At 52.8% G+C, this 25,306-nt stretch overlaps 15 protein-coding genes across 15 annotated transcripts; 6 read left to right on the forward strand and 9 right to left on the reverse strand.

The window, feature by feature from the left end:
* BZA70DRAFT_277741 (major facilitator superfamily domain-containing protein) lies at positions 1 to 2,328 on the forward strand. Its single transcript, XM_064912488.1, has 3 exons — positions 1 to 694; positions 751 to 867; positions 929 to 2,328. Exons 1-3 carry the CDS (start codon positions 456 to 458, stop codon positions 2,028 to 2,030), a joined length of 1,458 nt encoding a protein of 485 aa, XP_064768299.1. The 5' UTR covers positions 1 to 455; the 3' UTR covers positions 2,031 to 2,328.
* On the reverse strand, positions 2,329 to 3,150 carry BZA70DRAFT_277742 (uncharacterized protein). Its single transcript, XM_064912489.1, has one exon. It carries the CDS (start codon positions 3,083 to 3,085, stop codon positions 2,456 to 2,458), a length of 630 nt encoding a protein of 209 aa, XP_064768300.1. The 5' UTR covers positions 3,086 to 3,150; the 3' UTR covers positions 2,329 to 2,455.
* A 1,997-nt stretch (positions 3,151 to 5,147) lies between these two features.
* On the forward strand, positions 5,148 to 6,741 carry BZA70DRAFT_299192 (major facilitator superfamily domain-containing protein; the record flags this gene model as incomplete). The annotated part of the gene is made up of 2 exons (XM_064914650.1): positions 5,148 to 5,489; positions 5,554 to 6,741. 2 exons carry the CDS (start codon positions 5,148 to 5,150, stop codon positions 6,739 to 6,741), a joined length of 1,530 nt encoding a protein of 509 aa, XP_064768301.1.
* Positions 6,742 to 6,821: 80 nt separating this feature from the next.
* On the reverse strand, positions 6,822 to 9,487 carry BZA70DRAFT_277746 (shikimate kinase-domain-containing protein). The gene has a single exon (XM_064912490.1). The coding sequence runs from the start codon at positions 9,365 to 9,367 to the stop codon at positions 6,998 to 7,000; it is 2,370 nt and encodes a 789-aa protein (XP_064768302.1). The 5' UTR covers positions 9,368 to 9,487; the 3' UTR covers positions 6,822 to 6,997.
* Positions 9,488 to 12,615, forward strand: BZA70DRAFT_277748 (uncharacterized protein). Its single transcript, XM_064912491.1, has 2 exons — positions 9,488 to 12,252; positions 12,310 to 12,615. The coding sequence occupies exons 1-2, from the start codon at positions 9,608 to 9,610 to the stop codon at positions 12,455 to 12,457; spliced, it is 2,793 nt and encodes a 930-aa protein (XP_064768303.1). The 5' UTR covers positions 9,488 to 9,607; the 3' UTR covers positions 12,458 to 12,615.
* A 32-nt stretch (positions 12,616 to 12,647) lies between these two features.
* On the forward strand, positions 12,648 to 13,854 carry BZA70DRAFT_277749 (uncharacterized protein). The gene has a single exon (XM_064912492.1). The coding sequence runs from the start codon at positions 12,706 to 12,708 to the stop codon at positions 13,819 to 13,821; it is 1,116 nt and encodes a 371-aa protein (XP_064768304.1). The 5' UTR covers positions 12,648 to 12,705; the 3' UTR covers positions 13,822 to 13,854.
* Positions 13,855 to 15,018, reverse strand: BZA70DRAFT_277750 (ribosomal protein L4 domain-containing protein). The gene has a single exon (XM_064912493.1). It carries the CDS (start codon positions 14,918 to 14,920, stop codon positions 13,922 to 13,924), a length of 999 nt encoding a protein of 332 aa, XP_064768305.1. The 5' UTR covers positions 14,921 to 15,018; the 3' UTR covers positions 13,855 to 13,921.
* A 76-nt stretch (positions 15,019 to 15,094) lies between these two features.
* On the forward strand, positions 15,095 to 16,529 carry BZA70DRAFT_277751 (phosphatidylethanolamine-binding protein). The gene has a single exon (XM_064912494.1). The coding sequence runs from the start codon at positions 15,133 to 15,135 to the stop codon at positions 16,474 to 16,476; it is 1,344 nt and encodes a 447-aa protein (XP_064768306.1). The 5' UTR covers positions 15,095 to 15,132; the 3' UTR covers positions 16,477 to 16,529.
* On the reverse strand, positions 16,530 to 17,230 carry BZA70DRAFT_277752 (catalytic subunit of the mitochondrial inner membrane peptidase complex). The gene has a single exon (XM_064912495.1). It carries the CDS (start codon positions 17,144 to 17,146, stop codon positions 16,541 to 16,543), a length of 606 nt encoding a protein of 201 aa, XP_064768307.1. The 5' UTR covers positions 17,147 to 17,230; the 3' UTR covers positions 16,530 to 16,540.
* A 1,006-nt stretch (positions 17,231 to 18,236) lies between these two features.
* Positions 18,237 to 19,315, reverse strand: BZA70DRAFT_277755 (Cullin binding-domain-containing protein). The gene is made up of 4 exons (XM_064912496.1): positions 19,061 to 19,315; positions 18,941 to 18,987; positions 18,704 to 18,875; positions 18,237 to 18,644 (listed from the first exon to the last, which is right to left on the reverse strand). Exons 1-4 carry the CDS (start codon positions 19,246 to 19,248, stop codon positions 18,254 to 18,256), a joined length of 798 nt encoding a protein of 265 aa, XP_064768308.1. The 5' UTR covers positions 19,249 to 19,315; the 3' UTR covers positions 18,237 to 18,253.
* A 46-nt stretch (positions 19,316 to 19,361) lies between these two features.
* On the forward strand, positions 19,362 to 20,323 carry BZA70DRAFT_151434 (GPI biosynthesis protein family Pig-F-domain-containing protein). Its single transcript, XM_064909709.1, has 2 exons — positions 19,362 to 19,788; positions 19,859 to 20,323. Exons 1-2 carry the CDS (start codon positions 19,483 to 19,485, stop codon positions 20,255 to 20,257), a joined length of 705 nt encoding a protein of 234 aa, XP_064768309.1. The 5' UTR covers positions 19,362 to 19,482; the 3' UTR covers positions 20,258 to 20,323.
* A 7-nt stretch (positions 20,324 to 20,330) lies between these two features.
* On the reverse strand, positions 20,331 to 21,152 carry BZA70DRAFT_277759 (uncharacterized protein). The gene is made up of 2 exons (XM_064912497.1): positions 21,019 to 21,152; positions 20,331 to 20,944 (listed from the first exon to the last, which is right to left on the reverse strand). Exons 1-2 carry the CDS (start codon positions 21,124 to 21,126, stop codon positions 20,390 to 20,392), a joined length of 663 nt encoding a protein of 220 aa, XP_064768310.1. The 5' UTR covers positions 21,127 to 21,152; the 3' UTR covers positions 20,331 to 20,389.
* BZA70DRAFT_277760 (uncharacterized protein) lies at positions 21,153 to 22,953 on the reverse strand. Its single transcript, XM_064912498.1, has one exon. It carries the CDS (start codon positions 22,889 to 22,891, stop codon positions 21,437 to 21,439), a length of 1,455 nt encoding a protein of 484 aa, XP_064768311.1. The 5' UTR covers positions 22,892 to 22,953; the 3' UTR covers positions 21,153 to 21,436.
* Positions 22,954 to 23,055: 102 nt separating this feature from the next.
* BZA70DRAFT_277762 (uncharacterized protein) lies at positions 23,056 to 23,816 on the reverse strand. Its single transcript, XM_064912499.1, has 2 exons — positions 23,224 to 23,816; positions 23,056 to 23,166 (listed from the first exon to the last, which is right to left on the reverse strand). Exons 1-2 carry the CDS (start codon positions 23,747 to 23,749, stop codon positions 23,129 to 23,131), a joined length of 564 nt encoding a protein of 187 aa, XP_064768312.1. The 5' UTR covers positions 23,750 to 23,816; the 3' UTR covers positions 23,056 to 23,128.
* Positions 23,817 to 23,910: 94 nt separating this feature from the next.
* Positions 23,911 to 25,005, reverse strand: BZA70DRAFT_267132 (nuclear and cytoplasmic polyadenylated RNA-binding protein pub1; the record flags this gene model as incomplete). The annotated part of the gene is made up of 1 exon (XM_064911081.1): positions 23,911 to 25,005. One exon carries the CDS (start codon positions 25,003 to 25,005, stop codon positions 23,911 to 23,913), a length of 1,095 nt encoding a protein of 364 aa, XP_064768313.1.
* Between the last annotated feature and the right edge of the window lie 301 nt (positions 25,006 to 25,306).

Genomic DNA, 25,306 nt, shown 5'->3' on the forward strand with positions numbered 1-25,306 from the left:
TAGCGCCAGATACGTAAACACAGTACGGGTTCAAGCACTCTCAGCCCGTACGGGAGAATCATGAGACCTCTTCCTCTGACTTGCACATCGCTGTCGCGTTTCCACCAGCTGCACCGACAACAACACTTATACGTCATGTGACTATGAGCCGCCGCCAAGCCCTGCTGAATCAGCTGAGGTCAAAGGGCCTTGGCTGCCGGGGCAAGGCCCGACAAAAATCGGCGGCTCTCCGTCCGGGTGCTAAACCAGGTGCGGACTAGTTTCCCCCGGATTATCCAACAATAGCGCTGCCGGACCCCGCAAACATCATCAGCAGCTCGTCCCCGCTACCCCGCGTCGGATAGTCTCGAGCCACCTGACAGACGCGATGGCGGGTTGCATCCAGTACATATACCGGTCAGTCCCCTTCCGCCCAGGACTTATCTTGACGTATAGAAGCAGTCATATCGAATAGAATGCTCGGATTCAAGAAACAGGAGAAAGAGGTCCCCGCCGACCAGGGCTCGGTAGTCGATATCGACGATGAGAAACTCGAGGCTCAGCAGCAAATCGAGCACGTTTTGATTGATAGCTTGGCGATTCCTGATTACCGTCCGGACACCGACGAAGAAAAGAAGCTCGTGAGGAAAATCGATCTTTTTCTTCTGCCGACCATTTTCTTGATGTACTTCTTGAGTTATTTGGATCGCATCAAGTAAGCAGACGCTTTTGTTCAGTTTTCGAGAGAGGTGTTGATCTAACGATACCCAGTGTCGGAAACGCAAAGGTAGCTGGAATGATGGAGGCGCTTGAACTTGACTCGAATCAGTACTCGGTTGTTCTTGTCATTACAATCGTCTTCTACGTCACTATGGAGATCCCGACAAAGTAAGTCTATCAGTTTTGACACCAATAAAGTGGTTTAGTTCGCTTACCTCTTTTCTTGCAGTATGATTCTTGCCAAGACGCGACCATCGATATTCTTACCTACCATCATGGTCTGCTGGGGAATCACTACCTGTGGCATGTCTCAAGTGAAGTCGTACCATCAGCTTATTGCTCTGCGTGCGGTTGTTGGTATATTTGAGGCGGGATTTGCTCCAGGTGTGCTCTTGATGTTTTCTTCATGGTATCGCCGCTCGGAGCAGTCTCTGCGCTTTGGTATCTACATTTCCGCCCCAGTTCTGGCGGGTGCATTTGGTGGATTGATCGCAGGTGCCATCACCGGTCATCTTGATGGCGCTCACGGCATTCCGGGCTGGAGATGGCTGTTTATTGTCGAAGGTGCTGCTACCTGCGGATGGTCTTTGGTTTCTTACTTTACTCTTCTGGATTTCCCCGCAAAGTCGCGATATATGAGCCAACGCGAGCGCGATTTAGCAGTTTCCAGATTGCAGTATGAGGCTTTGTCAAATATGGAAGACGACACTCCTACGCTTACTCATATGCAGGCACTTAAGGTTGCCCTTACTGATTGGCGTACGCTTCTGTTCACGGCTGGCTACGGTATTCTCAACACAACCTCTTCGCAGTCCTACTTCTACCCTACTCTTGTCAAGAGTCTGGGATATACTGGAACATCCGAGATCCAGTACATGACTGTCCCCATCTACGCCGTTGCATTTGTCATAAACCTGGTGACGTCTTATATCGGAGATCATCAGATGCACAACAAGCGTGGATTTTTGATTGCTGGATGTATGGGAGTTGTCTGTCTGACGGGCATTCTGACAGTGACTATCTACAATGACGTCGCGCGTTACGTGTTCTTGGTGTTGATGTGCTCGGCTGTTTGGGCAGGTACAGCAGGCTGCTTAGCGTACGCATCGTCGTCGTTTGGATATATGGAGCGAGAGGCTCGTGGTATTGCTCTGGCTTGTATGAATGGTATGGGAACAGCCGCGACTATTGGTGGATCTTTCCTGTTTCCGTCAAAGGACTCGCCAAAGTATATCATGGCATTTTCAGTCGTGAGCGCTACCAGTTTTGTTGGTATTTTTGCATTCAGCGCTTTGCAGGTGTTGCTTAAGAAGTATGCACCAAAGAAGTAATTTGTTGAATAGTGTCTTGATTTATCGTGTATCTGTATCTAAATCGAATTGTTATTTGAAAGCATCTTGAAAGAAGTCATAGTACACACTCGCCGGTCCTGTTATCAGTGAATGCGCTCATGACATTTAGGGTTTTGAGCGAGGCGGTCGATTACTCGGCTCCAGCGTTGCCAGTCTTGTGTACCCTACTCAACGGGGATAGCTTATGTGTAGCGCAAAAACTACGCTCATTGATAGACATCTTTGCTATCGAATTGTCATTCAGCATATTGAGCGAGCATTATTTTACTCAAGATATATTAAGGTTGATGAATCTGATTGTCGTTTCAAATTACATTAAAAATTACAACGTAGCTGGTACAACCATATGAACATAGGATATCAATGAAGAAAGAACAACGAGCTTGATAGGATATTGCTCAAATTTAGAGAACGAAAGCCAAAGCAGCGCCAGCAAGACCGACGGTCAAAGCAGCGCTGGCCTTGAGCATGCCAGCACCACCGGTGAAGGTAGCGACGGGGGCGGAAGTAGAGGTCGCGTTGGCGGTGGTGGTGTTGGAGGTGGTGGCAGAAGCTCCGTCAAGGACGAACTCGATGGTGAAGGGAATGCAGTCTGAAGGAGCACCGCTGGTGTAGTACAGAGCCTGGTACTCTGAAGTAGAGTAGGAGTAGGGGTCACCGGTGTTCTTGCAAGCGTAGAAGCCGGAGGAGGAGCCGTTGACGGCGAGGGTGTTTCCGTCGACAATGTCAAAGTCGGTGTAACCGCCGAGGATGGAGACGGTGACGAGGTCCTCATCGTTGACCTGGAAGTAGGAGGTAAGGCCGGCGAAGGAGACGCCACCGAAGGTGTTGGCGCTGGAGTCGTAGGAGTAGGTCTCGCCGGAGGGGCCGAGGAAGACGTAGTTGATGCCAGCACCCTCGTGGATGGAGGACAAGAACTGACCGTCGATGGTGGAGTCAGAGGAGACGACCTCGAGGGTGACGTTCGCGACCGTCGCGGCAGCAGAGGCCGCGAGTCCGGCAAGAGAGAGGGGGAGAGCAAGGGAGTACTTCATGTTGGATTGGGATTGAGGTGAGGACGGAGAGAAGAGATAGGAGGATCAGGGCAGGAGGGGGGATACTTATAATCAGAGGATCGTGGTGTTCTACGCTAGTTCTAAGGTTTCCCGGCAGCCCGAGGCAGCTTTTAGGATGTCTGAGGTTGTTTACAAGTCGCTCGGAACAGCTAGGCGGTCAGGGCCTGATTGGCTCCTGTACGCACGAATGTTGTGGTTTCCAGTAACGGAGTGCGGCCAAGGCGTCGCAGCCGCGGCCCTGGTCTGACGTCAGTCCAGCCGTGTTCGCGTCTTGTTCTTGATCCGTTGGTTTGGTGCCGGAGAGAAGCAGATATATTGTAGATAGAATTGATATGAATGATCATCATCCTGCTTCATCTACTGATATACTAATTGCATTCGGCTATTGGTTATATTCGATACGGTTAAGAATCATGAAATCTACTCGCGCGGCTATTTATAGACTCAAATATAGTGCGGCAGACCATTTCCGGCCTGGCCAAGTCTGGCCTGACGATGGTCTGGATGATGATGAACGACAAGAGCTAAGAGCTCACTTTGGTTGGTATCTTTCTATAAATGCAAGAAATAGCACCCACATTCCTGGTCTCTTCACTGCCCACATCGATCGTTGCTGTGGTTACGTGTCCGGATCGCAATGTAAACAAGGTCGCGAGAGAATGTCCGCTTGACGCAGCTCGAAACCTTAAAGCATAAGCTTTCTATTATTAGGTCTCAGCCGTGCTCTGGTCGAGGCCAGGACTTAAGCGCAGAACCTCAGGATCCTATCGATACCAACTTCCGCGAGCCGAGATAAGATGTAGTATATAATCACTCTCTAACAACAAGAGCCTGCTGACTGTATGGACAGACAGAGAAGATAGTAAGAGGGCGATGGCTAATCAAAGTGGGTCTGATGCTACTGTTATGCAGAGCTACTGGCAGAAACAAACGCTCATTCCAGTAGCTCTCGGCTTTTGATCAAGAATGAGAGCACAATAACAACCGCATAGTTACTCCCTCATTATACGAGCCTAATCATGTTTGACGATGATTACCGAGACAAAGGAGAGCATTATATCTCAACAGCCTGCATTCTTGTAGATCTCTGATATTAAATCCTACTTCGGCTCTTGTTTATTCTGACGGCAGCTATCGAGGACTATATAGATGGTGTATGGTACCATCGACCGGGGTCCACTTGAGTCTCACAGGCCTGTAGGGTTTCCAAACAAACGACGTGCTGAGCTACACGTGATCTGATATGAATGCGATGCTGCTGCATGCTCTGCGTATGACCTCTGCTATGCCGCTTCTCAGTCGGTCCACTATCTTTCTCCGCTTCTTTGCTGTTTGCTGTCTCGTTCGCTTACATCAGCTCTGAATCAGCTATACTGCCAGATCTTATCGAACCCTAGTGTCTTACACAGTATTACACTCAGCGAGCGAGGTCCTGACAGAAGTGTATTTCTGTCAATATGATCTGCACACAAACTACCCACCAGCCGGTGAATCTTTGTCTGCCTGAACAAAGAAGTGCCTGAACAAAGAGGCGGTCGGTGTAGAGCCCGAGTGTGGGGAAACGTCGCCAGTGACTGAGTCTTGGCTGACCTCTGATTATAGTTAATATATTGCAGCTCACTGTCCACCGTCGTCCTCCAATCCACCGGCGCCCAGGCTCCAAGAACCACCGTCTTTGTCTCTTCGCTCAGCTGCCAGATCTGTTTATTAACAGATTAAAATAATGCTACTTAATCCTGTCTCGGACGTCTCCCCGGAGCCCCGCCGGAACTTGCGCCGTCGCCCCGCGGCTGCCCTCGCCTCTCTGCCCCTCTTCCCCGCATTTTGACAGTGATCGCTGCTCCTCTTTCTCGGCTCGCCTCAGATCGCATCTGCATACTGTTTCTACCTGTCGACATGTCGCCTGATCATTGTACCTGCAACCTGCTTAGCCTAATTAGACCACTCCTCTTCTCAGCCTATTTATACCCTTCGCCCATCCACCCTCCACCGCCGCCTCTCTCGTTCTCATCTTCGTCGTCTTCTGTCTGCTCTCTCTATCATGACTGATCCCTCTGTCGAAAAACCCGCCTCCGCTGAAGAGCTCGAGTACAACAATGCCACAAATCACAAGATCCCCGCCCCAACCATCCTAGCCCAGAACAACGAGGAGCTCGCCCAGTTCTACGCCTCCTTCGAGCAGAAAGATGAGGAGTGGAAATCCCACATGGATCGCCTGGTCACCCGCAAGATCGATATCAAACTTCTACCGATGCTGGGTCTCATGTATCTTCTCAACTTCCTCGACAGATCAAATCTCGCTCAGGCTCGCCAGGGCACGCTCGAAGAGGACCTCAATATGACCGGCACGGACTACAATCTCGCCACTAGTATTCTTTTTGTCGTATGTCCATCCTCGCTTATTATACCTCTATCTGCTATGGTACTGACATCTCATTTTATCCAAGGGCTATCTTCTGATGCAGCTACCCTCGAATCTTCTCATCACTCGCATCAGGCCATCTGTCTTCCTTGGCTGCGCCATGGCCGTCTGGGGCCTGATCTCGGGTCTCCAGGCCTGTCTTCAGAGTTTTGGCGGTCTAATTGCTTGCAGATTCACTCTTGGAATAGTAGAGGCGCCGTTCTTCCCCGGCGCTGTCTTCCTTATGAGTTCCTGGTACAGACGTCCCCAGCTCGGCTTGCGCATCGCAATCTTCTACTGTGGAAATGCCATCGCCCAGATGTTTGGCGGTCTCCTAGGCGCCGGAGTTTTAGGAAACATGCATAATGCCCATGGCATTGCTGGCTGGCGCTGGCTCTTCATCATCGAAGGCTCAATCACCGTTGGTGTCTCCATCGTGTCTGCCTTTATCTTACCAAACTTCCCCAGCTCGGCTTGCAAATGGCTCACGCCTGAGCAGCACGCTTTTGCTCAATGGCGAGTCGCCGTCGACTCACACGAGTCTGACGACCTGGGATCTGTCACCGTCAAGGACGGTCTTCTGATGGCTCTCCGTGACTATCGCCTCTACGTCTTCCTGTTTCTCCAGCACACCTCCTTGCTCACCCAGACCTTCCAGTATTTCTTCCCGGCTATCGTCAACAGTCTTGGTTATGGAAAAATTGAGTCACTGCTTCTCACCGCTCCCGTCTGGTTTGCAACCTTCCTAGTTTCTCTCTTGGTTACATACACCTCAGGCCGTTTCCATGACCACGCTTGGCACATCTTTACCCTGCTTCTCATTTCCTGTCTTGGAAACATCATCATGATCTCGACCCTCAACACCGGCGCTCGCTTCTTTGCCATGTTTCTCTTACCCATCGGCGCCTACTCCGCTTACGAGATCATCGTTGCCTGGGTCGCAAACTCTTTCCCGCGTCCGACAGTCAAACGATCTGCCACGGTCGCCATCTGCAACATGTTTGGAAACACGGCAACAATCTACGGTGCTTACATGTACACTGACGGACCCCGCTATGTGGCGGGAGGTGCTGCTGTTGCAGGCGTCTGTGTTGTTGTCGCCGTCACCGCTCTCTGTATCCGTGTTATCCTACGCAGACAAAACTCTCAGCTGGAAAAGTCGGAGAATGAAAAGATTGCCAGTGGTATCGATCCCCTGACAATCAACGCCTATGGCTTTCGTTATATTTTGTAAATTTTACGATTGTCACATTTTGTTATTTCTCCTAGTCTCGCGTCGTTTATACCAATTGAAATCCCCTTGCGCTTCTTCACTCATCGATGTTCCTCATAGTAACGTGATAGACTCTGCTTCATAATCTTCCTTGGTGCCGGCTTCTTCGTCCATAGTTCGAACTGGCCCGATGCCATCTCAGGCAGCAGATTTAATCCGTCAACGCCTATCCATCCACGCTCATGTAGAGTCCTCGCATTCCGTAGCATAGGGCCTTCTATGGATTGATAGTAGAGCTAAGAAGATAAAAGTCAGTATTCAGCACTTTAGAAAAATCATCGACGTGTAGTACCTCCATAAAGACGCCACCCGTCGGCCGATCGAACCATGACAGAGGAAACTCCATATACGCAGATATCGCAGAGACAATTATCGTCGGCATCTCGAGCCCAAGCTTTGCAACGGCCTCTGGCGCATCCAGAGAATCCAACGCGTGAACTTTGAATTTAATCTCGCGCGACAGCGACACTTCGTCTGCCGGAGTCGGACTTGGTGTTCTATCGGTACTGTGTGGTGTGGAAAGTCTGAGAGGAGAGAGGGAGTTGAAGTGATTGGCGAGCTCTTGTGCGTGTTTTGCCGTTCGGTTGTAGATGAGAATATCTTCGACACCAAGTCGAATACACGCATATATCACTGCTCTGGCCGAACCACCGGCGCCAATAACCAATGCCGTTGTCTTCTTGTGGATCGAGTTCACTGGCGTCAGATGGGCGATGATTGCATTGTAAAAGCATATCCAATCAGTGTTTTCGCCTCGGATAGTCGTGATTTGCATGTTGTCGTGTGCGTGCTCGGGAATCAGCGTGTTGACCGCCCCAATCACTCGCGCATGCTCTGATAATGTGTCGGCCATCCGCACAGCGGCTTGCTTGTACGGCAGCGTGATTCCGATCCCGCCAAAGTCAGGTCGGGCAATCAGACTGAGCATGTCCTCCGGATCTGCAGACTGGTAGCTTGTGTGGGTGTGAGGGAGTCCTAGGGCACGGAATCCAGCGTTCATGACTGAGGGCGACAACGCCATTGGTGACTGCGGGCCTCCAAATAGATAGAACTGCAGTCTCGGCAATGCGCATGCGGTGTAGAGCGCGACCTGCGCGTCGTAAGCTGATATGTCGTGGGACTGTAGAAGGGTGTTGTCGGCATTGCTGCGCGCGTTTGGGTAGTACGCCACGACCGGAGTTAGGATATGATTGAATATACGGGAGAGTCGACCCATTGGCCCGGTGTTGAATGCAGAGAGGTGGGCGCTTGCGGCGCTCAGTCGTTTGCCGTTGCGGTGATGAAATGCCGAAACAGCCTCGTTATCATAAAAGCACGTCGCCTCCTTGCTAAGCCGGACTATGTTGCAAAAGCTTAGAGCGTTTTCCATAATCAGCTCTGGCTCGCCAGAGTCCCACCAGTTGACGGTCGCAGACTCATCTGGTGTGTGGGTGTGATGCCAGGATCCCATGATTTGACGGTGGTAGCTGGCGCGTTGCTCGGAAGATATTCTGTTGTCGATCGCGAAGGGTATTGGTGATTTTGTGGATAAGATATCAGCCAGGCGACTGTAGTGACTGTTGAGATGGTAGGAGTTTCTAACGCCCTCGCCATCACCTTTGACGGAGTTGAAATCGGTAAAGTGCGAGAGATCGATGTTGATGTATCGCGTGATCAGACGCATGCCGTACTCAAGAAGCTCAAAATAGAAATCACGGACTTCTGGCTGAGAGAAATAGCTATCTGGACACGAGATCGAGAATATGATGGGCAGGCGCGTCTGGCGACGGATGATTCCGACAAATTTCCCTATTGATTCAAGCTGCAGGGACCTTCGGCGGAAGATAGGAGCATCAACGATTACCTCAACACAGTCTGCGCCCATGACTCTATCGCCAACAGAGTTTGATTCGACGTAGTCGTTGACATAGTCGTCGAGGCCAGAGTGCAGAGAGTGAGGGGGAGGAAACCTGAGGGAGATCGAGTAGGTGTAACGTCTGGCTTCAGGATGCTGGACTTTGATCAGCGCAACTTCATCCTGCTCGCGTCGCATGATCAGCTTCAGAAACCGAACAAAGTCGAGTTCTAGATTTTTGAGCATAAGGAGTTGGCGCTGGTCGCCTTCGGGATCTGTGCGAGAGCGGCGATGGGCGGTGAGGTTGAAGAACTCAAAGTTTGCACATTCTCGGTAGACGGCGTAGCGCTGGCGGCACATGCGATAGACAACTGACGGGTCTGGAGCGTTGAGATACTGCACGATGCGGTCTTCGTCGCAGACGATGTGGATGACGGGGTGGTGTTTCGAGAACTCGGAGAAGAGCTGGCGGTTGGGAGGGTACTCGATCGCGGCGGCACCGCAGGCGATGACGCATCGCTCGGTGCATCGTTTGAGGAGATCGGCCAGGACTTCGTGCTCGGCGACGCGGTACTCGGAAAGAGAGTGCTCTTTGATGTAGGAGAAGGGGGGCATGCCGAGCGCGGTCTGGACGTTGTGGTCGGTGTCGACGAAGCGGAAGCCGAGGGCGCGGGAGGCGATGAGGGCGAGGGTGGACTTGCCGACGCCGTGCATGCCGATGAGGGCGACCGAGACATCGGCGGAGGTTGTCATTGTCGTATTATGTTTTCATAGTAGCTCAAGATGTGTAGATGGTGATATCAGAAGTAGAAGAAGGAGAAGAGGTGAATAATGTTCATGTGGGGATTGGTGAACTGGGAGTTTAATTTGCCGGCAAAACACATTTGCGGCTTTTCCTCTCCCCGGGTTTTTGCTCGTCCTTCGACCGGCGCCTCTCCTCGATCATCTCCATCTTCACTTCCTCATCCTCCTCCGCCTGGCGCCCGCCATCTGATGGACGACGGCCTCTCGACAACCGGCAGCAGTCCGGCGCCCAAGCGCACGCGTGTCAGCATGGCCTGCACGCAGTGTCGCGCCCGCAAGGCTCGCTGCGATCGCGGGCAGCCGGCCTGCTCCTCCTGCTTGGCCTCCAACCAGCAATGTTCCTACGACATCGAAAACTCCAAAAAGAGAGGTCTGCCGACCGGCCACGCTCACGAGATGGAGCTGCGCACTTCCTTGTTTGAGAGAATTCTTGGAATAGCCTGTGCGCGCGATCCTTCGCTCGAGCGTGAACTGCTGGCCATCCTCAGAAATGCGGAGACAGAGAGCGCGCTCGATGATCTCTGGCCGGCTACTCTCGAGTCATCCGAGCTCTCGGGATTCTTCAAAGACTGGTATTCGACATCAGTATCGTCAGAATTCGAGCACGTCGTCGACATGATCAAGACAAAGTACGGTGCCAACGCAGGACGTAGGCGTACTCAGTTCTTACAGCAGCGCAACTCCGCTTCCCCCGAGATGACTCCCGCTCCACGTCCCCCGCGGCCACGCAAACCTCAACCTCCTCAGCAACCGCAGCGCCAGTCGCTATCTACAGACGTCTCTCACAACACAGAATTATCTTCGCTTTCGGTCCTCGCTGCGGCTGCCTCCACATCTGCGGACCCATCAACTCAATCGGTCGCTAGCGATTCTCCAGTTTTGCTACTTCCCCCACCTCCTCCTCCGCCACCTCCATCCCCATCTCCCGCTCCTTCTTCTTACTCAAACATATCGCTTCCGTCATCATCAACCTCTGAGGTTAACGGCCAGTCGCTCATACTCGACAGACTAGGAGAATTTTTCAACCACTTTGATGGATCCACAAACTATGTCGGCCCTTCCTCCGGGTTGATTGGCAGCACCCTTCGAGAACTAGCTTTTCCAGCTTTTGAGTATCCCTCAATATTCCCATTCTCTCGACGCATCGAGGTCATGATCCCACAATCGACCGAAGCTGGTGCTAAACTGGCAGACGAAGTCTTGCACAAACCTTTACCATCCGACATATCTCATCTGCTTTCCTTATACTTTGTCACCATGCACAGCTGGCTGCCCATACTTGACAGATTTGGCGTTATCAAACTTGCCCATCAGGGTTCCAGTCAAACAACAAACGAAACCCGCATGCGGGATGTGGCTGATCGCGGCATCCTCTGGGCGGTGCTGGCGTTATCTACCGCCCACTTAGATGGCGGCTGCAAAGTGAGGGATACGAGCAGTACATCTACCCTCTCTCGCTGCGATCTGTACGCCGACTACGCTTTGACTTCACTCTCTGCAGCGCAGGCGCTCATCAGCGAGTCGAGCGACCCATTTGCCCCTCTTGCTTGTGCCGTGCTGCAAAGCCTGCTTTCTTTGCTCTATCTATCAAAGGGACTGTGGGCCGACAGCTGGCACTTTATCAGCAGTGCGTGCAGGTATGCACTTGACACTGGCAGTTTTTTGGACTCGCTCCCAGCATCTTCAGAAGCATACGCAACATCCGAGGCAAGAGCAGAGTTTAGACGGCGTCGGCTGCGGGCATGGGCTGGATTTTGTGTGATTGACACGATTGTTGCATCCCGGACTGGCATGATGCCCAATATTCGGGCTAAAGACTGGCCGCTGCCTGCTGTGGAAGAGACCGGGGCGGACGAATGGGATGTGTATCAACCTCCGGAATTTCCAAATGCTGAAGGTCATATTCACGCAAATCCCGCTAGGTGCCTATCCGTGTTTAATCAGTATATGGCACTGGTGCGGATATGGAATACTGTTCTCACATCACGTCTATACCATCCTATGCGGGAATCCGGATCTGCCAACGGGAGCTCGACAGCAGCGCTGCTGGCCAAGAAGGTTGAGTACTTTGTGGAAGAGCTCAAGACTTGGGAGAGTGGTCTGCCTTCGCACTGCTTTCTGCAAGCTCAGACTAGGTCGTCTACTACAGACTTTAAGAGCTCACGGTCGAACCCGACCCCTTATCTGGTAAACATGAATATGACTTATCTGCTAGTGCAAGCTTTGGTATATTCAGCTGTGTTTAACCATCCGGGGATGAAAACATCATCAACGCCAGAGAGTATGCATCTGATGACGACGACGATGCGCTCGTATTCGAGAGTTTTGCTAGGGATGTCGCAGCTACTCCGACTTGTCCACACCACTCCTATCTTGTACATGCATTTATTGCCATCGACGTTTGAGTATTTTGTCTTCAGAACTACGTCTCTCTCTACCTTTCTCAATCAAACCATGCGCAACAGTCTAGTCTCGAGCGCGTATGGGGATTACAAGACAGTTCTCTCGCAGGTATTGGCGTTCCTGAAGTTGGTGATGCCGGTTTGGCCGGCAGCTATTCTGTCATTAAGAGTGCTCAGCAATCTGCGAGAAGCAAAGAAAGCTGTGTCGCTTCCAATCAGCGCGATGACTCCTTCGACGGGGGTCCCCACCCCGACTGCATCTTCTGTGTCCGTCGCGACTCTGTCTCCGGAGGATCCACCTACGAAGCGGGAAAGTGACACGAAGGAGGTGCTTCAACGGAATAGCATGACATCAGAGCCTTTGGTATCTGATTCTGGGAATATTTTGGAAGACTTGGGTGATCTCTCAATGTTTGGCATGAAGGCATCTGGGTGAGTAAGAATTGTTCTATCGACCTGTATTGAAGCTAATTCGTGGTGTATATATAGCGAGGATGTACGACTAGAGCAGTTTATGCAGAATCTGGGATATGTGAATGGGCTCGATATTGATTTTTTGATGGCTGCCGACGACCTTCAGCAGAGTATTCACGGCTCGAATGTGAAGACGCAGGAGTCGGCGGACACTTCGAGTTGATCTATTTGGCGTTGGTCCTTGTATAACTAGAGTGGGAATATTGTAAGGATATTTGCTGTAAGCTTCGTGAGTTGCTGGAGAATATCAAAGTAATCAGAAGCTGTTGTAGAGCAGATTAGAATCAGCTCCTCGGAGTTTGAGAGAGTTTAAAATACGCCGCACTGCAAAGAGGCTCAGAATTCTCGACGCCCACAAATTCATGTAAATCATCAGCATTCAGCAACACTGAAAGCAGCATATCCGAGACAATGAAGACATTATTACTGGTATATGTACACGGATTTAAAGGCGGTGCAACGACGTTTGCGGACTTCCCCGGCCATATGGAGTTCCAGCTGAAGAAGCTGTACAAAGCATCAGATACAGCAGTCAAAATCGCCACGATCGTCTACCCTCCGTACGAAACAAAAGGAAACCTGGAAGACAGTGTCCGCACGTTCGTTACATTTCTCGAGACTGCGGTCATTGATTACGAGGTTGCGAACGGCACACATTCGCCGGTCGTGAGCCCGTCGGTCGGTGTCATTCTCGTGGCGCATAGTATGGGCGGCCTCGTGGTCTCGGATGCGACGATTGAGATTCTGGCGCGCGACGCAAACTACGTGTTTCCAAAAGTGATTGGCTTGCTTTGCTTTGACTCGCCGTTTCTTGGACTTCATGCTTCGGTATTTGCGCAGGATGTCCTTGGTCGAGGAGCGGCGAAGTTCAAAGAGTTGCAGTCTGCGAGCTCGGCCGTGCCGCTGACCGCTGCTGCTTCTTACCTGTTTGCAAAGAAGAGCAAAGAACAACCCAAGCGAGAGGGCGAGAAAGTGGAAGAGAAGAAAACCAATTGGGGAAAGATTGCGGGTCTGGCAGCAGCAGGTATTGCGACGACGGCTGCGGCCGCCGCGGGGACGGCGTGGTATCTCAAGAGTCAGAACGTGGACCTGAACTGGGCACAGGAGCATCTGGTGTTTGTCGGCGCTATCTTCAAGAAACCGGCAGTACTAAGAGAGCGGTTATGGACGCTATTTCAGTCGAGACAACGAGTGCAGATGATTGACTACTTCACAGTGATACAACCAAAGGAGGATTCAAGCAACAACTCCCAACAAGCAGGTGATGTCGATCCGGCGCAGGTAGCAAAAGGGCTGGGAAAGCTGGTTAGCGGCGAAGGCGACGGGAAGCGAACGTTTTGTAATATCCCGAAAGAGGTGCCGTACAGCGAGTTTTACGTTCCGGCGGAGAATCCACAGGCCCAGGGTGAGATTGAGGCGCATATCACGATGTTTGAGATGGGGAAGAATCCAAAGTATCGGCCGATGCTTATGAATTGTGTGGAACGAGTGAGCGGGTGGGCATCGGGGTTTTTATCATCTCAGTAGTTGCATAAGGATTTTGGGTACGGGGTGCATTTAATTATGATTTGTTTAATATATTATTACAAGATATTTACAGTTATAAACACATTGAAAGAAAAAACATTCAAATACGCTTGGTCTTGTAGTTTGCGAAGTGGAAACGCAGTCTTCTCTGTTTCCGCTTGATCTGGCTGACCTTCTTCAAGTCGTCCAGGTATTCCTTTCCTTGCGTTTTCTCGGCCAGGTAATCGAATGCCTCTTTCTCAATCAGGATATGCTTCGCCTTCAAGACCGTGCGAACGTCAAGGTCCTTAACGTTGATAACAGTATACTTCTTTCCGTATCCAGCGAGAGCTTTACTGAGATTAGGCCTCTCTTCGGAAACAATGATAAGCACTTTCTTGCCCTGGAGACCCACCTCCTTCCAGACGGGGGCGATCGCCCGAGACTGTCCGGTCGAGATCTCGGCGGTCTTTTCGAGCACGGTGAAGAGGTGTCTGTGGTAAAAGTAGGAGAAGGCGGTGCGCATGGCCAAGTTCCAGGTTCTTCGTAGTAGCTTGGTCGAGGGATCGGGATGTCGAGGACCGAAAGGCTTGCCGCCTCCTTTCAGCATAGGAGAACCAGCACTGCCGATTCGCGCGCGACCACGACCTTTCTGAGCAAACAATTTCTTGCGCGAGTAGCCAAGCTCTGCACGGTTGCGGACAAAGATACTTGATCGGTTGGACGCCTTGTCGTTCTCGTACACGACGGCGGCCCAGAGGATGTCGCGGCGGAAGGGCAGGTCGAGCACGTTAGCGGGTGCTAGTGACACTCCGGTCGGTTCCAGCGACGGGAACGAGTGCAGGGTGGTGAGCACAGCGAGCGGCGGCAGGACGGCAACTGACGGAGGCCCAGACTTTGCTTGCAGTCTCTCGAACGCTTTCTGCTCGGCCTCGCGGACACGCTCGAGCTCGGCCTCGTCTGGCTCGGGAACGGGATACTCGTGTCGAAGCTGCGAGCGCTGGCCGAGCGGTGGCAGGGGCGGCAGGGTCGACTTGTAGATGGGAGTGGCGAGGACTGTTGCGTACATTCGCCGTGATGAGAGCTGCATCTGCTGCAGCAGCGATTGAGGCTTCATCATCTTGCGCGCGGTGTGCTCGAATCTGAGATGGGCTGTGAAGATGTGAGCATCGTTGGTTCCGAGGAGGTTTTTTCCTTCACCAGAATAGAGTTTGATGACAAAGCAATCTGTCAGCCATCATCGACCTCAGAAAACTTTTCGGTTTTCGTCTTTGTCGGAAGATAAACTGTTCATCCGCCTTTCGACTCCAATCTCTCAATTCAGCAGCAAAGATGCCTCGGGTGCCGCAGATATTGAGCAAAGCGGTTCGCATGCCGCTTCGGTCGCTGTCGACCTCGGTCGGCTCGACCGGTGAGAGCTCTGCTGCCGCTGCTGCGGATGCTGAAAAGCGGAAGCGCTCGTTTGCGATTCAGTTCAAGCCGGAGGAAGTAGTTCCGGAAGAGAAAGCAAAGACAGTTGCGCGGGCGATTGGCTGCAGTGTTGAGGATCTGGTTGCCTATCCGAGTCTGTCTGATCCTGAAAACGAAGAAAAGGTGCTGGTGACGGCCAAGGCGTTGACCCTGCCGCCTACGATGCGCCCTCCATACCTCGAATGGCGTACGCCCGTGAAGCCGGTTTCGCTGAAGAGCAAGCGGTCCAATCAGGCCTACAAGTCGCCGGCTGGACTCAACAATGCGTACAAAGAGGCTCTTTCGGTGATTGAGGAGGACAGGGAGCAGCATTACGCGAATGTGCTCAAGCTGGCCGACAAGGTCGACAAACTCAAAGCGCGACAAGAAGAAGCTACGGAGGAGAAAATCAAAAAATCTATCGGAGCAGAGATTTATATCGCAGAGGTGGGTATCGAGAAGTCTCGTGTGCTTGCCGAATTGTGCAATACCGAGGCGATAGTACAGTTTGAGCGAGGCCAGGCCGATATGCGCTTCGCGATCCACCGGGAGTTGGCACGAAAGAAATGGATGGGTCTCCGTCGCATCCAGCTTGTTGACCGACTCGAGAATATGCATGTTATGCCCGACACAATGCCGTATTTAAAACCGCTTGTCGATCTCCAGGTCCGATTCCCCGGACCGACGGCGTACTGGTTTGACCCTGGCCGGATTCTCAGCACTGGCGTCACTGCCCAGGAGCCTGAGTTCAAGATTAACACCTTTGCGGATAAGACCAGGCTCTACACGATTGTGATTGTCGATCCCGACACGCCGGATTTCGAGAACGATACCTACAAGACCACGCTACACTATATTTTGTCGGACATTGAGATCCACGGCAACCACCCCGACGTCAAGAAGGAGAATGCCAGAGTCGTGGTTCCGTACCTTCCTCCCGCACCCGAGAAGAACAGTGGAGTACACAGATACTCTGTCTGGCTATTCCAGCAGCCCGATGACAAGCCGCTGGCGCTGCAGCAGCGAGGAGAAAGAATAATCGACGAGGACAAGTTGCTGCAGCGGGATCGATTCGATATCCGACTGTTTAGATCGGCGTATGGTTTGAAGTCTGTCGGAGCGCATTTGTGGAGAAACAAGTACGATTCGCAGACCGAGGCCGTCAGAGAGAAATTCAACCTCGGCCCGGGAACAGTCTGGAGTCGGTCGCGGATCCTCCACTACTAGTGTTGATATTTGTAATGATTCTGTAAATATTTTGAAATAATTTTGATATAATACAATCGGCAGCTCAGGTTGCATCCTTGCTTAAATACTCGTCCACAGTCATACTACTCGCCGTCACATTCGACCGTAACCTCCGCGGCAGAGACGGAAAGAAATCCCACGGCCCCCAGAAGCTCGCAAAGCTGACCTTGCCGATGACGAGCGCCATGGGCACGGGACCGTAGTCGCGAGAGTCGAGCGAAGCAGCGGCGTTGTCGCCCAGCAGCCAGACATGGCCTTCGGGTACCCGTATGTATTTCCCTGTCCGCGGGTTCTCTGGGCCGACTACGGCTTCAAAGGGAATACCGTCGGCCGCGATCGTCGAGTATTTCGGCATTGCGTTTGAGTAGACAATGTCTCCGGGCATGCCAGCGACGCGCTTGCAGATGCGGGATTTGCAGTTTGTGGGCTTCCACGCGATGACGACGTCGCCGGTTTTGATGTCTCTGCCTCTGCTGTAGTTTAGTTTGTTGACAAACACGTTGTCGCCGATTGTTCGCAGCGTGGGGAGCATCGAAAGGCCGCTGGTCGGTGAGGTCTCGAAGACGGAGGTTTGCAGGAGGTGGAAAGCGGCCACGACGCGGATGCCGATACTGAGGTTGTTCAGTATCCGCGAGCTTCTCGAGGCCATTTTGCTGTGTAGAAGGTAGAATAGGCGGGGAGGTGCTATTATACAGAAAGACGAGGATTTGGTCGTGAAGAGGTGAAGAAGTGAAGAGCCTCGATGGCGTAGGGTTTCCCAGTTGCGTCACCTCCCTTCTTCACCACATCTACACATCCACATCAATCATCATCCACAGCAGCAATGGGCAGCGTAAGCATTGTCGTCTCAGACCACGACAGTAACTCAGCTGCCTACGACTCTATCGCTGCCGCGGACGACGAGCTCGCCAATTCGCAGAGCAGCAGCAGCAGCAGCTCGTCGGACGAGAGCGCGCATGGACTACTTGGAGTCGGCAACAACGGTTATAGCAATGGACTCGGCGGTCTGACTGTTGATAGTTCGCGACTGCTGGATCCGGATGATTTGGAGTATTTTGGGTATAAAGGTGGTTCGCCAAGTAGCGGCAACAATTCCTCGATCGAGGACGACGACGACGACGACGATGACGACGACTATTCGTTTTCTGGACGTCGGCATTTACTCACAGATGAGGGCGGCGACGATGATGATTATGATGATGAGGACGAGAATGCGGGATACGAAAAGGGTGCATACAGTGATGACGACGAGTTTTATGAAGAGGATCCGTCGCACACCGTAAACTGCGGATACGTCGTCCTGTTCTCAACCTGGTTCATATTCGTGTGCGGTATCGGGAGCATATTTGGTGTATGGAGGCGCGTCTGGGTAAGCTACTTCCTTCAACTATTTACTGTGTTGTGTTTTAACAGTCGACAGGCGCCCGTTCTGGACAAAGTCGAAGGTGGACTGCCGTCGATGGACGACGATGCCGACCTGCTGATAGACGAGTATTACCCCTCGATGGTGATGCTTCTCTGCGTCGTGGCATGGATATGGTGTGTGGTTTCGTGGGTTGGAATGAAGCTGTTTCGGCATGCAAAAGGCGGCGTGTCGTCGGACGCTGCCGGGTCGATCAGCGAGACATCGACAGAGGGTCCGACGAGTCCTGTCCAGATCCGGTATTCGTTCTAGGTTTCTGGTTTGTATAGTTATTCTACAAGGAGTTTGTTGTTTCTGGGTAATTGGAATAAAACGTAATTATTAATTGATCATCTACTCTTTGCTCTTCTTTGTGTATGCAACGTACTCGTCAAAGATCGACGGCCAGGCTCCCTCCGGGTCATACGAATCAAGGCCCTGCTCCGACTTTAAAACCGACTCATTAAACTCCCACAGCATATTCCACGTATCCTTCGAAATCACCCGCTTGTACTCTTCCTGTACAAACGTGGTCCAACTCTTGAGCACCTCCGGGGAAGGGAACTTGTCGCCCAGTAGCAGGTTCCAGTATTCGACCGCGGTCTCGATCGGCAGATTTCGCTGGCCGGGGGGACGCACAAATGTGAATGTGAACCGGTAGACTTGTTTGAATAGGTCCATGTCGGTCGCGTACTCGGACCGTAGTTTCTCGCAGGCCTTTTTCATTTTCGGGATCGAGTCGGCACTGTAGATAAGATAAGCAGCTAGTCACTGACAACGATATTGCAAGAGTTGGTCACATACTTTAACGCTTGCCATCCCTTGATAAACCCATCTTTTGAAAACTGTCCGACCGTAGGAGCCTCTAATTTGCAAGCGAGTGCGAGCACAAACGGGTCCTCGAGATCGATTCCTAGATCGTCTTGGATAAATGCGATCGTACCGTCAAGGCCGATTGTGGACGGATCTTCCGGGTCTGTTTCTCCATGTCAGCAGTCAAGATCCATAGAGTCTGCAATTCAATGAATCAAAAAAAGATACCCTTGTATTTGTCGAATATGGCCGTCAGGGCTTTGGTATCTTTCTTCCTGAGGCAGGTGTCAGTATCTTCGCGGTCACTCTCCACGCCAACCACAGTAGAACCCAACAAGGACAACATACGCGGATGCACCCCCTACACCGGATCCATCGTAATACTCCGACACAGCAACATCGATATTCCAGCCGTGTGCGCGCAGATAGGAAGTCGCGACGCGGACTGACGCGCCAGTTGCGGAGACGAACTGGTTGATGACGTTGCGCTGGGTAGGCGTGATCGAACTCTGCGGATCTGTCAGTAATCGGAACATAGAACAAAGCAGCAGCTCTGATATCAATCAGACGTCGTAATTACCATTTCAATCGCTGTTGCTGGTTGAACAGGTCAGAAAGCGGTGAAGCAGGTGGAAATCGCAGCAAAGCGACTTAAACCCAAAACCTCACCGCCCAACCCGCATCTTCCTCAACCTATTCTCTGTTGATTCTCTGTTTCTTTCCACTTTTCTCTCTATTTTCCTTTTAGATATCGTCGATTGATAGACAACATGGCACGCACAAAGGCCCCTCCTCGGAGACTTGCTCCGACCGCAGCACACGCCTCTCCTGCCGCTGTCGTCAGCTCCAGTTCGCAGTCAACACCGTCGGCTTTCATCCAACTCGCGGCAGGCGCATTGATCCTCGTCGTTCCCGTGGCAACCATTGCTCTCAGCTCTCAGCTTGCTCAGTATCCCGTCCGCACGCTTGCGGTCGCACTTCCATACACCGCAGCCGTGCAACTTGGCGCTGTCCTGACTACTGCCGGACAGCCAAAGAAGGCATCCAAGAAGACCGCTTCTCGGAGTTCTGTATCCGTGAGTGCCATGTCTTGTCTGCGGCTTAAGTATGTTTACGAGAGCAGATGCTGATAATTTATTCGTATAGACTGCATTTCTGGCCTTGGTGCTGGCTGCATTACTAACTCCACTGCTGCACATCATCTTCCTCCTCTTTGGCGCGCCGGTAACGATAGCCGTTCCAGAAACATTCCTTCTGAGTGCGCACACAAGTCTGCTCATGCTTTTCCCACTGCTTTGTACTATTCCGCTTGACGCAGTCTCGTGGACTCAGGCGGTAGCGCTGCGCGGGCCGTGGACCGCGAGCTACGTTGCTGCTATCGGGACCGTTGTTGGCGCTTGGCTCGGCGCTGTCCCGATTCCTTTGGACTGGGACCGCGAGTGGCAGCGGTGGCCGACTACTGTTGTTGCGGGGGCATATCTCGGAAACGCGGTCGGCAAGGTTGTCGGTGGACTGCTGGTATCGCAAAAGCGCAAGAGTGCGTGAGTGGGTGTATTATATACTATATGTGTATTTTATACTATGTACATGATAATAAAACTACGTAATGACACATTATATTCACGCGCTCTTCTCTTTGGTCTGCTCCTCGGCTTGCTCCTCGATCTGCTGCTCGATCTACTGCTTAGGTTGCTCCTGGGGCAGCCCGCTCTGATTAAAAGCCTCCTCCTCGTTCTCGTACTCGATCAGATAGCCAACCATGTCATTCTCACCCATTCCCGTGACATCAATCTTCTTGTGCTCGACAGACTCCGGCCACAGTTCGTCCTTGCCCATAAACCACTCGTTCGGCCAGTACACGACCGCGTTCTCCTGTGGTCTCCGCACATCATACGGCTGATGCACTTTCTTCGTTGGTGGCACCTTAATTCGCGGCAGTTCATCGACCGTAGGCCGCTTGTACAGGTAATCGAGCGCGGTCGCCAGATCCGAGACGGCTTCGTAGGTGTACACGTGGCGCTTGGGGAACTTTGTGTGCATCCATTGCTCGCGCAGCTCGTGGTTGGATTCATACAGTCGTTCCCGCTTGCGGCGGAGCTCGTGGAGGTAGGCGATTAGTGCCGGGCCGTGGGATTTCTCGGGCAACCGCGCGACGCAGAGAATCGACCAGTCGTGCACACGCGACGCCTTTGGCACTCGCGTAGGAGGCAGCTGTTTCCGGATCATTGAACCCTACAGAAAGTTAGCAGATGTCGAGGTGTAGCAGCAGCAGCAGCAGCAGCAAACAATTCTCTCGGCTCTCGTACTGTGACATGGTTCGTCTTGCCGACGACGACCGGGCCCTGTCGGAACCGCATGAGGTACACGAGAGCGCTGTCCTGCACAGGCGCGAAAAGTGTCCGTGAAAACTGCATTGTTGTGGCTAATTGATTGTGTATCTCGAGTCTGGTCCTGTATTTTTTTTCGTGAACGGGTTTTCCCTCGGAGGTTACCACCAGACCCTTGATTACAGTCACGTGCAGCTTACGTCACTATTCTTGCAGAAGATGTCAGCAAACCCTACTGTAATAGTCTTGTGAAACATGCTTCATTATAGTTTATTAAATACATTAATCCGTAACTATCCCTGAACCCCGAATTCCTGATGAACATCCAAAAGCAAACAAATATGCAAACAAAAGACAAGAAATGAGAATAATGTACAGAGAATCATGAGAAGGTAGACTAGTTTGTCGACAAGATCGAGACCGGCACCGAAATGAGCTCGGCCAGTGATATGCGTGGCGAGGGATACTGCTGCACTGGGATGTTGATCCGGTTGTTGTCTACAATCAGCGGCTCGGGGATCAGTGGCTCGGTTGTGCAGGTGTAGACGTTTGTGGTCTGGTAGTAAGGAAGAGACTCGGCAGAGATGCGCTCGTAAAACAGCATCGTGACGTTAGACTGCGCGAGAACCTCGCTTTCAGACACGTCGCTGACGTCCTTGTCGGAAGTGCGCGTCCAGGTCAGTGGGAAGTCTTGGTTGCGACGGTAGGCGATGTAGTGGCCCATCGAGTGGGAGCCGTGGTGCACGATAATGCTCGCGAGCCGGTAGACGACGCCACTGTTGTTGTCGCTACTGGCTTCAGGTGCAGACGAGTCGGACGACGAGAGGTAGTCGTGGAAATCAAGTATCTCGGGGAAAGTGACGGCGGCGGTGTTTTTGCAGGGCATCTGGCCGGCGGGATCGTAGCGAGAGCGGTTGATGTGCACGACAAGGTTCTCAGGCGCTGTCCGGACAGTCATCTGGCGGCGTTTCGAGGCCGCGACGAGGCGTGGCGGTTTCAGCCTCTCAAAGTCAGCGTCCTGAACGACTGAGTTTTCGAGCGCGTGCGCGATGGCTTCGTGGCGCGAGCGCAGGATCGGTCTGATGTCGGGCTTCGAGGAGGTTGAGGAGGGGGACGATGATGCAGCAGGGGAGGAAAAGTCTGTCTTTTGCAGCAGGCGGGCGAGGTGGTCGCGGGCTGCGAGAAGAGAGCAGCGCTGGCAGTAAACCGAGTCGATCTGCTCGGGCGCAAAGTAGTGCTCGAGCATGCTTTGGAGAGAGACGGGCGAAAAAGCGAGACGAGGGAGGGTGAGTTCGAGGGAAGAGAAGGGCACGCAGCGGACGGGCTGCTGCTCGTTGCAGCCCAGACAGGCGACGTGGGACTCGAGCTCGCCGTCGATGGGCAGCCGGACTTCTTCTGCCGCAGCACCGGATCCGGGCGCAAGGGCTTCACGGAGACAGTCGGCGAGCGCGAGAAAGAACTCGTGGGCGTCCTGCTGGCTGTGGTCGACTGCGGTGGAGAGGGTCCAGTAGGGTTTGTGCATGGCGCCGAGGAAGGCGGCGGCGGAGTGCGAATGCTGGGAGGGCAGCCGGGCGCAGATGCGTTCGAGGAGCAGATCGAGTTCGCGGCAGAGCTCGGATTCGTTTTGTTTCGACTCGAGCAGCTTTCTGAGCGCGGAGGAGGCCGCGAGGGTCTGGACGACGGCGTTGGCGAAGCAGGAGTTGCCGCTGTTGACGAGGCCGCCGAGGACTCCTGCGGTTGATGCTGTTGATGTTGACGAGGTGCTGCTGAGGCTGTCTGAGCTGCTGCAACTCGCGCTCTTCAGCCGGACCTCGGACGAGGCCCAGAGCGCCGCGAAATCGGAGGAAGTCATCGTGAAGAAGGTCGAGACGGAGCAGAAGAAGGTGTTGGGCCCGGAACGAGGCGATGTTGGACTTATAACTTTTGCCCGTCCTGGGCCGCGCGTCCATCTTTTTGGCGCTAGGCCGGATTGGGTGGGCTCAGGGGCTAAGCTTTCATTGTTTCTGCTTCGGGTTAGCGTCTTTTGCCGCTCGCTCAGGTCTTCAAAAAGTTTTTTTTGATTTTGTTCTGTTTATTGTTTGTATTCCTTTCAGGTCGTAGACGCAAGCGCAATGGCAAAGAAGCAGGGTGGGCAGTATTATTGATATAACGAGTCAGAAACACTTACTAACTCTTCTCATACAGCAAACAAGAGCAACAAGCGCGCTGCGCGTCGCGAGATGCCGGAACCGCCTCCACAGCCCGTGATCCACGACGGCGCGAACGAGTCGACCCCGGTGGCATACAAATCCGAAAAGCAGCAGCCAAAGATGAAGAGACAGTCGCCGCTGCATATCTCGAAACGGAAACGTGGCCGGATCGAAAAGGCAGAGAGCAGGAACGGCATGCTGCAGACAAAGGTGGCTAATAGCGAGGAGCGGTATAAGCTCATCACTACGTCGCGGAAGGTCACCGAGGAGAAGACTGGTGGTGCTTCTACTACCACTACTACTACTTCCTCCTCAGTGTCTTTCAATCGGGCACCGAGAGGGTTGGACCTGCTGAGACTGGCAAAGAAGGTCAAGGTCGGTGCTCCGGGTATGGACGTCGACTCTGACTCTGACGCCGATAACGACAATAATGACAACAATGATGACGGCTGGGTTGATGTTGACGAGGACAACAAACAGGATGGAAGCGAGCACGCCGCTCTGGTTGCGGAAGAGGACATTCCCTTTTAATATTTTGGTTTGGGTTCTGTATCATCTGTATCATAGCATAGGAAGTAGAGTCAAGGTAATCAATTCATATTGCAACAAAGAAGAAAAAAGATAAAAGTGAAAAGTAATAGTAAAGGTAAAAGTATAAAGACACAGTTTTCAATCATCTACTCTACATATTCCTCTGATAATCGTATCCCCGGTCGCGTCCCCTGAACCCTCCCTGGAACTGGTTTCCATATCCCCCTCCGCCATATGGCATCCGGTAATTTTGATTCGAATACCCCTCAAACCCAAGCGCCTGCTGAACTTGCTGCTGCTGGTGCTGATGTCCCTGATGATGGTTCTGGCGCTGGCCAACCGGACCGTGGCCCATCGCGTTTCCCTGCATTCCCATCGCCATGTTTCCCGAATTCTGGTCCCGGCCCCAGCCACATTTGGCCGGACGCCCGTTGATCATCACCCCGTTGATCTGCGCGATAGCAAGAGCTGCCACCTGGTGCGAGTCCATCCGCACAAACGCATAGCCTCGCTCGGGTTGTATCCGGACATCGACCACATACCCAAACGATTGAAACAGCGGCACGATCTCGTTCTGCGTCGTGTACGGCGACAGGTTGCCGACGTAGACGGTCGTCTGCCAGGCCGGCGCCTGCTGCACCACAGACTCATAGTCGGTCGCTGAGCCGTTTCCATTACCGGGGCCGCCCTGGCCTCCCATCGAGCTGTTGCCGCCCATCTGCTGCGAGTGCGAGTTGCGCTGCGAGGCGCGGTTGCAGCGAATGTTGCGCGAGCCGAGCCACTCGCCGTCCATCTTCTGGCGCGCGTTCTCGGCCTCGGCCGCATCAGCAAAGGACACGAACCCGTAGCCTCTGCTGCGGCCGGTCTTGGGATCCCACATCACGCGGGCCTCGGTCATGGACGGGAAGATCGAGAAGGCCTGCGCGAGAACCTCGTCGTTGACGTCGCTGCTGAGATCGCCCACAAAGATGTGGGTCTTGTTCTTGGCCGCCCAGTTGACCTTGATCTCGGCCTGCATCACGAGCCGGTCGTTGTAGGTCTGGATCGCGTTGAGGGCGGCTTCGTGCTCGACAAACTCGACGAAGCCGTAGCTGGTCAGACCAGGGCCCTGCTTGTGCACTGCCGCAGGGATGATTTTCACCGACTCGATCGCGCCGGCGGGAGCAAACAGCTCGGTGAGCATCTGCTCGTCAACGCGCGCGTCGAGGTTGCCGACGTAGAGCACGCGCTTTGGTGGGTCTGTCATCGTAGGGGTTGTTTGAGGAGGTTAAGGCGGCAGAGGCGGGTGCGGAGGTGGATATCAGGATCGCGGCAGGGAAAAAAAGCGAAAGCTTTGTTGTGGGGCGGGACGAAGACACAAAGGATGATGAAAAGTTGCACAAACGGGGATGACTATAATATGACTAAGCATGATTAGTAAGTGATTACAAAGGATTATTGTCACGCTTTGTCTTCGGCTCCTCCCATCTCTCCTCCTCCTCCAGCTCTTTGATATCGTCAGTTCCCAATGGCAGACAGCGACGCTCTGCGGGCGGCTTACAACGTGT

The sequence above is a fragment of the Myxozyma melibiosi genome (genome assembly GCF_037950935.1).
Source record: "Myxozyma melibiosi strain Phaff 52-87 chromosome Unknown BZA70scaffold_5, whole genome shotgun sequence".
In the NCBI taxonomy this organism is placed as follows: Eukaryota; Fungi; Ascomycota; class Lipomycetes; order Lipomycetales; family Lipomycetaceae; genus Myxozyma; species Myxozyma melibiosi.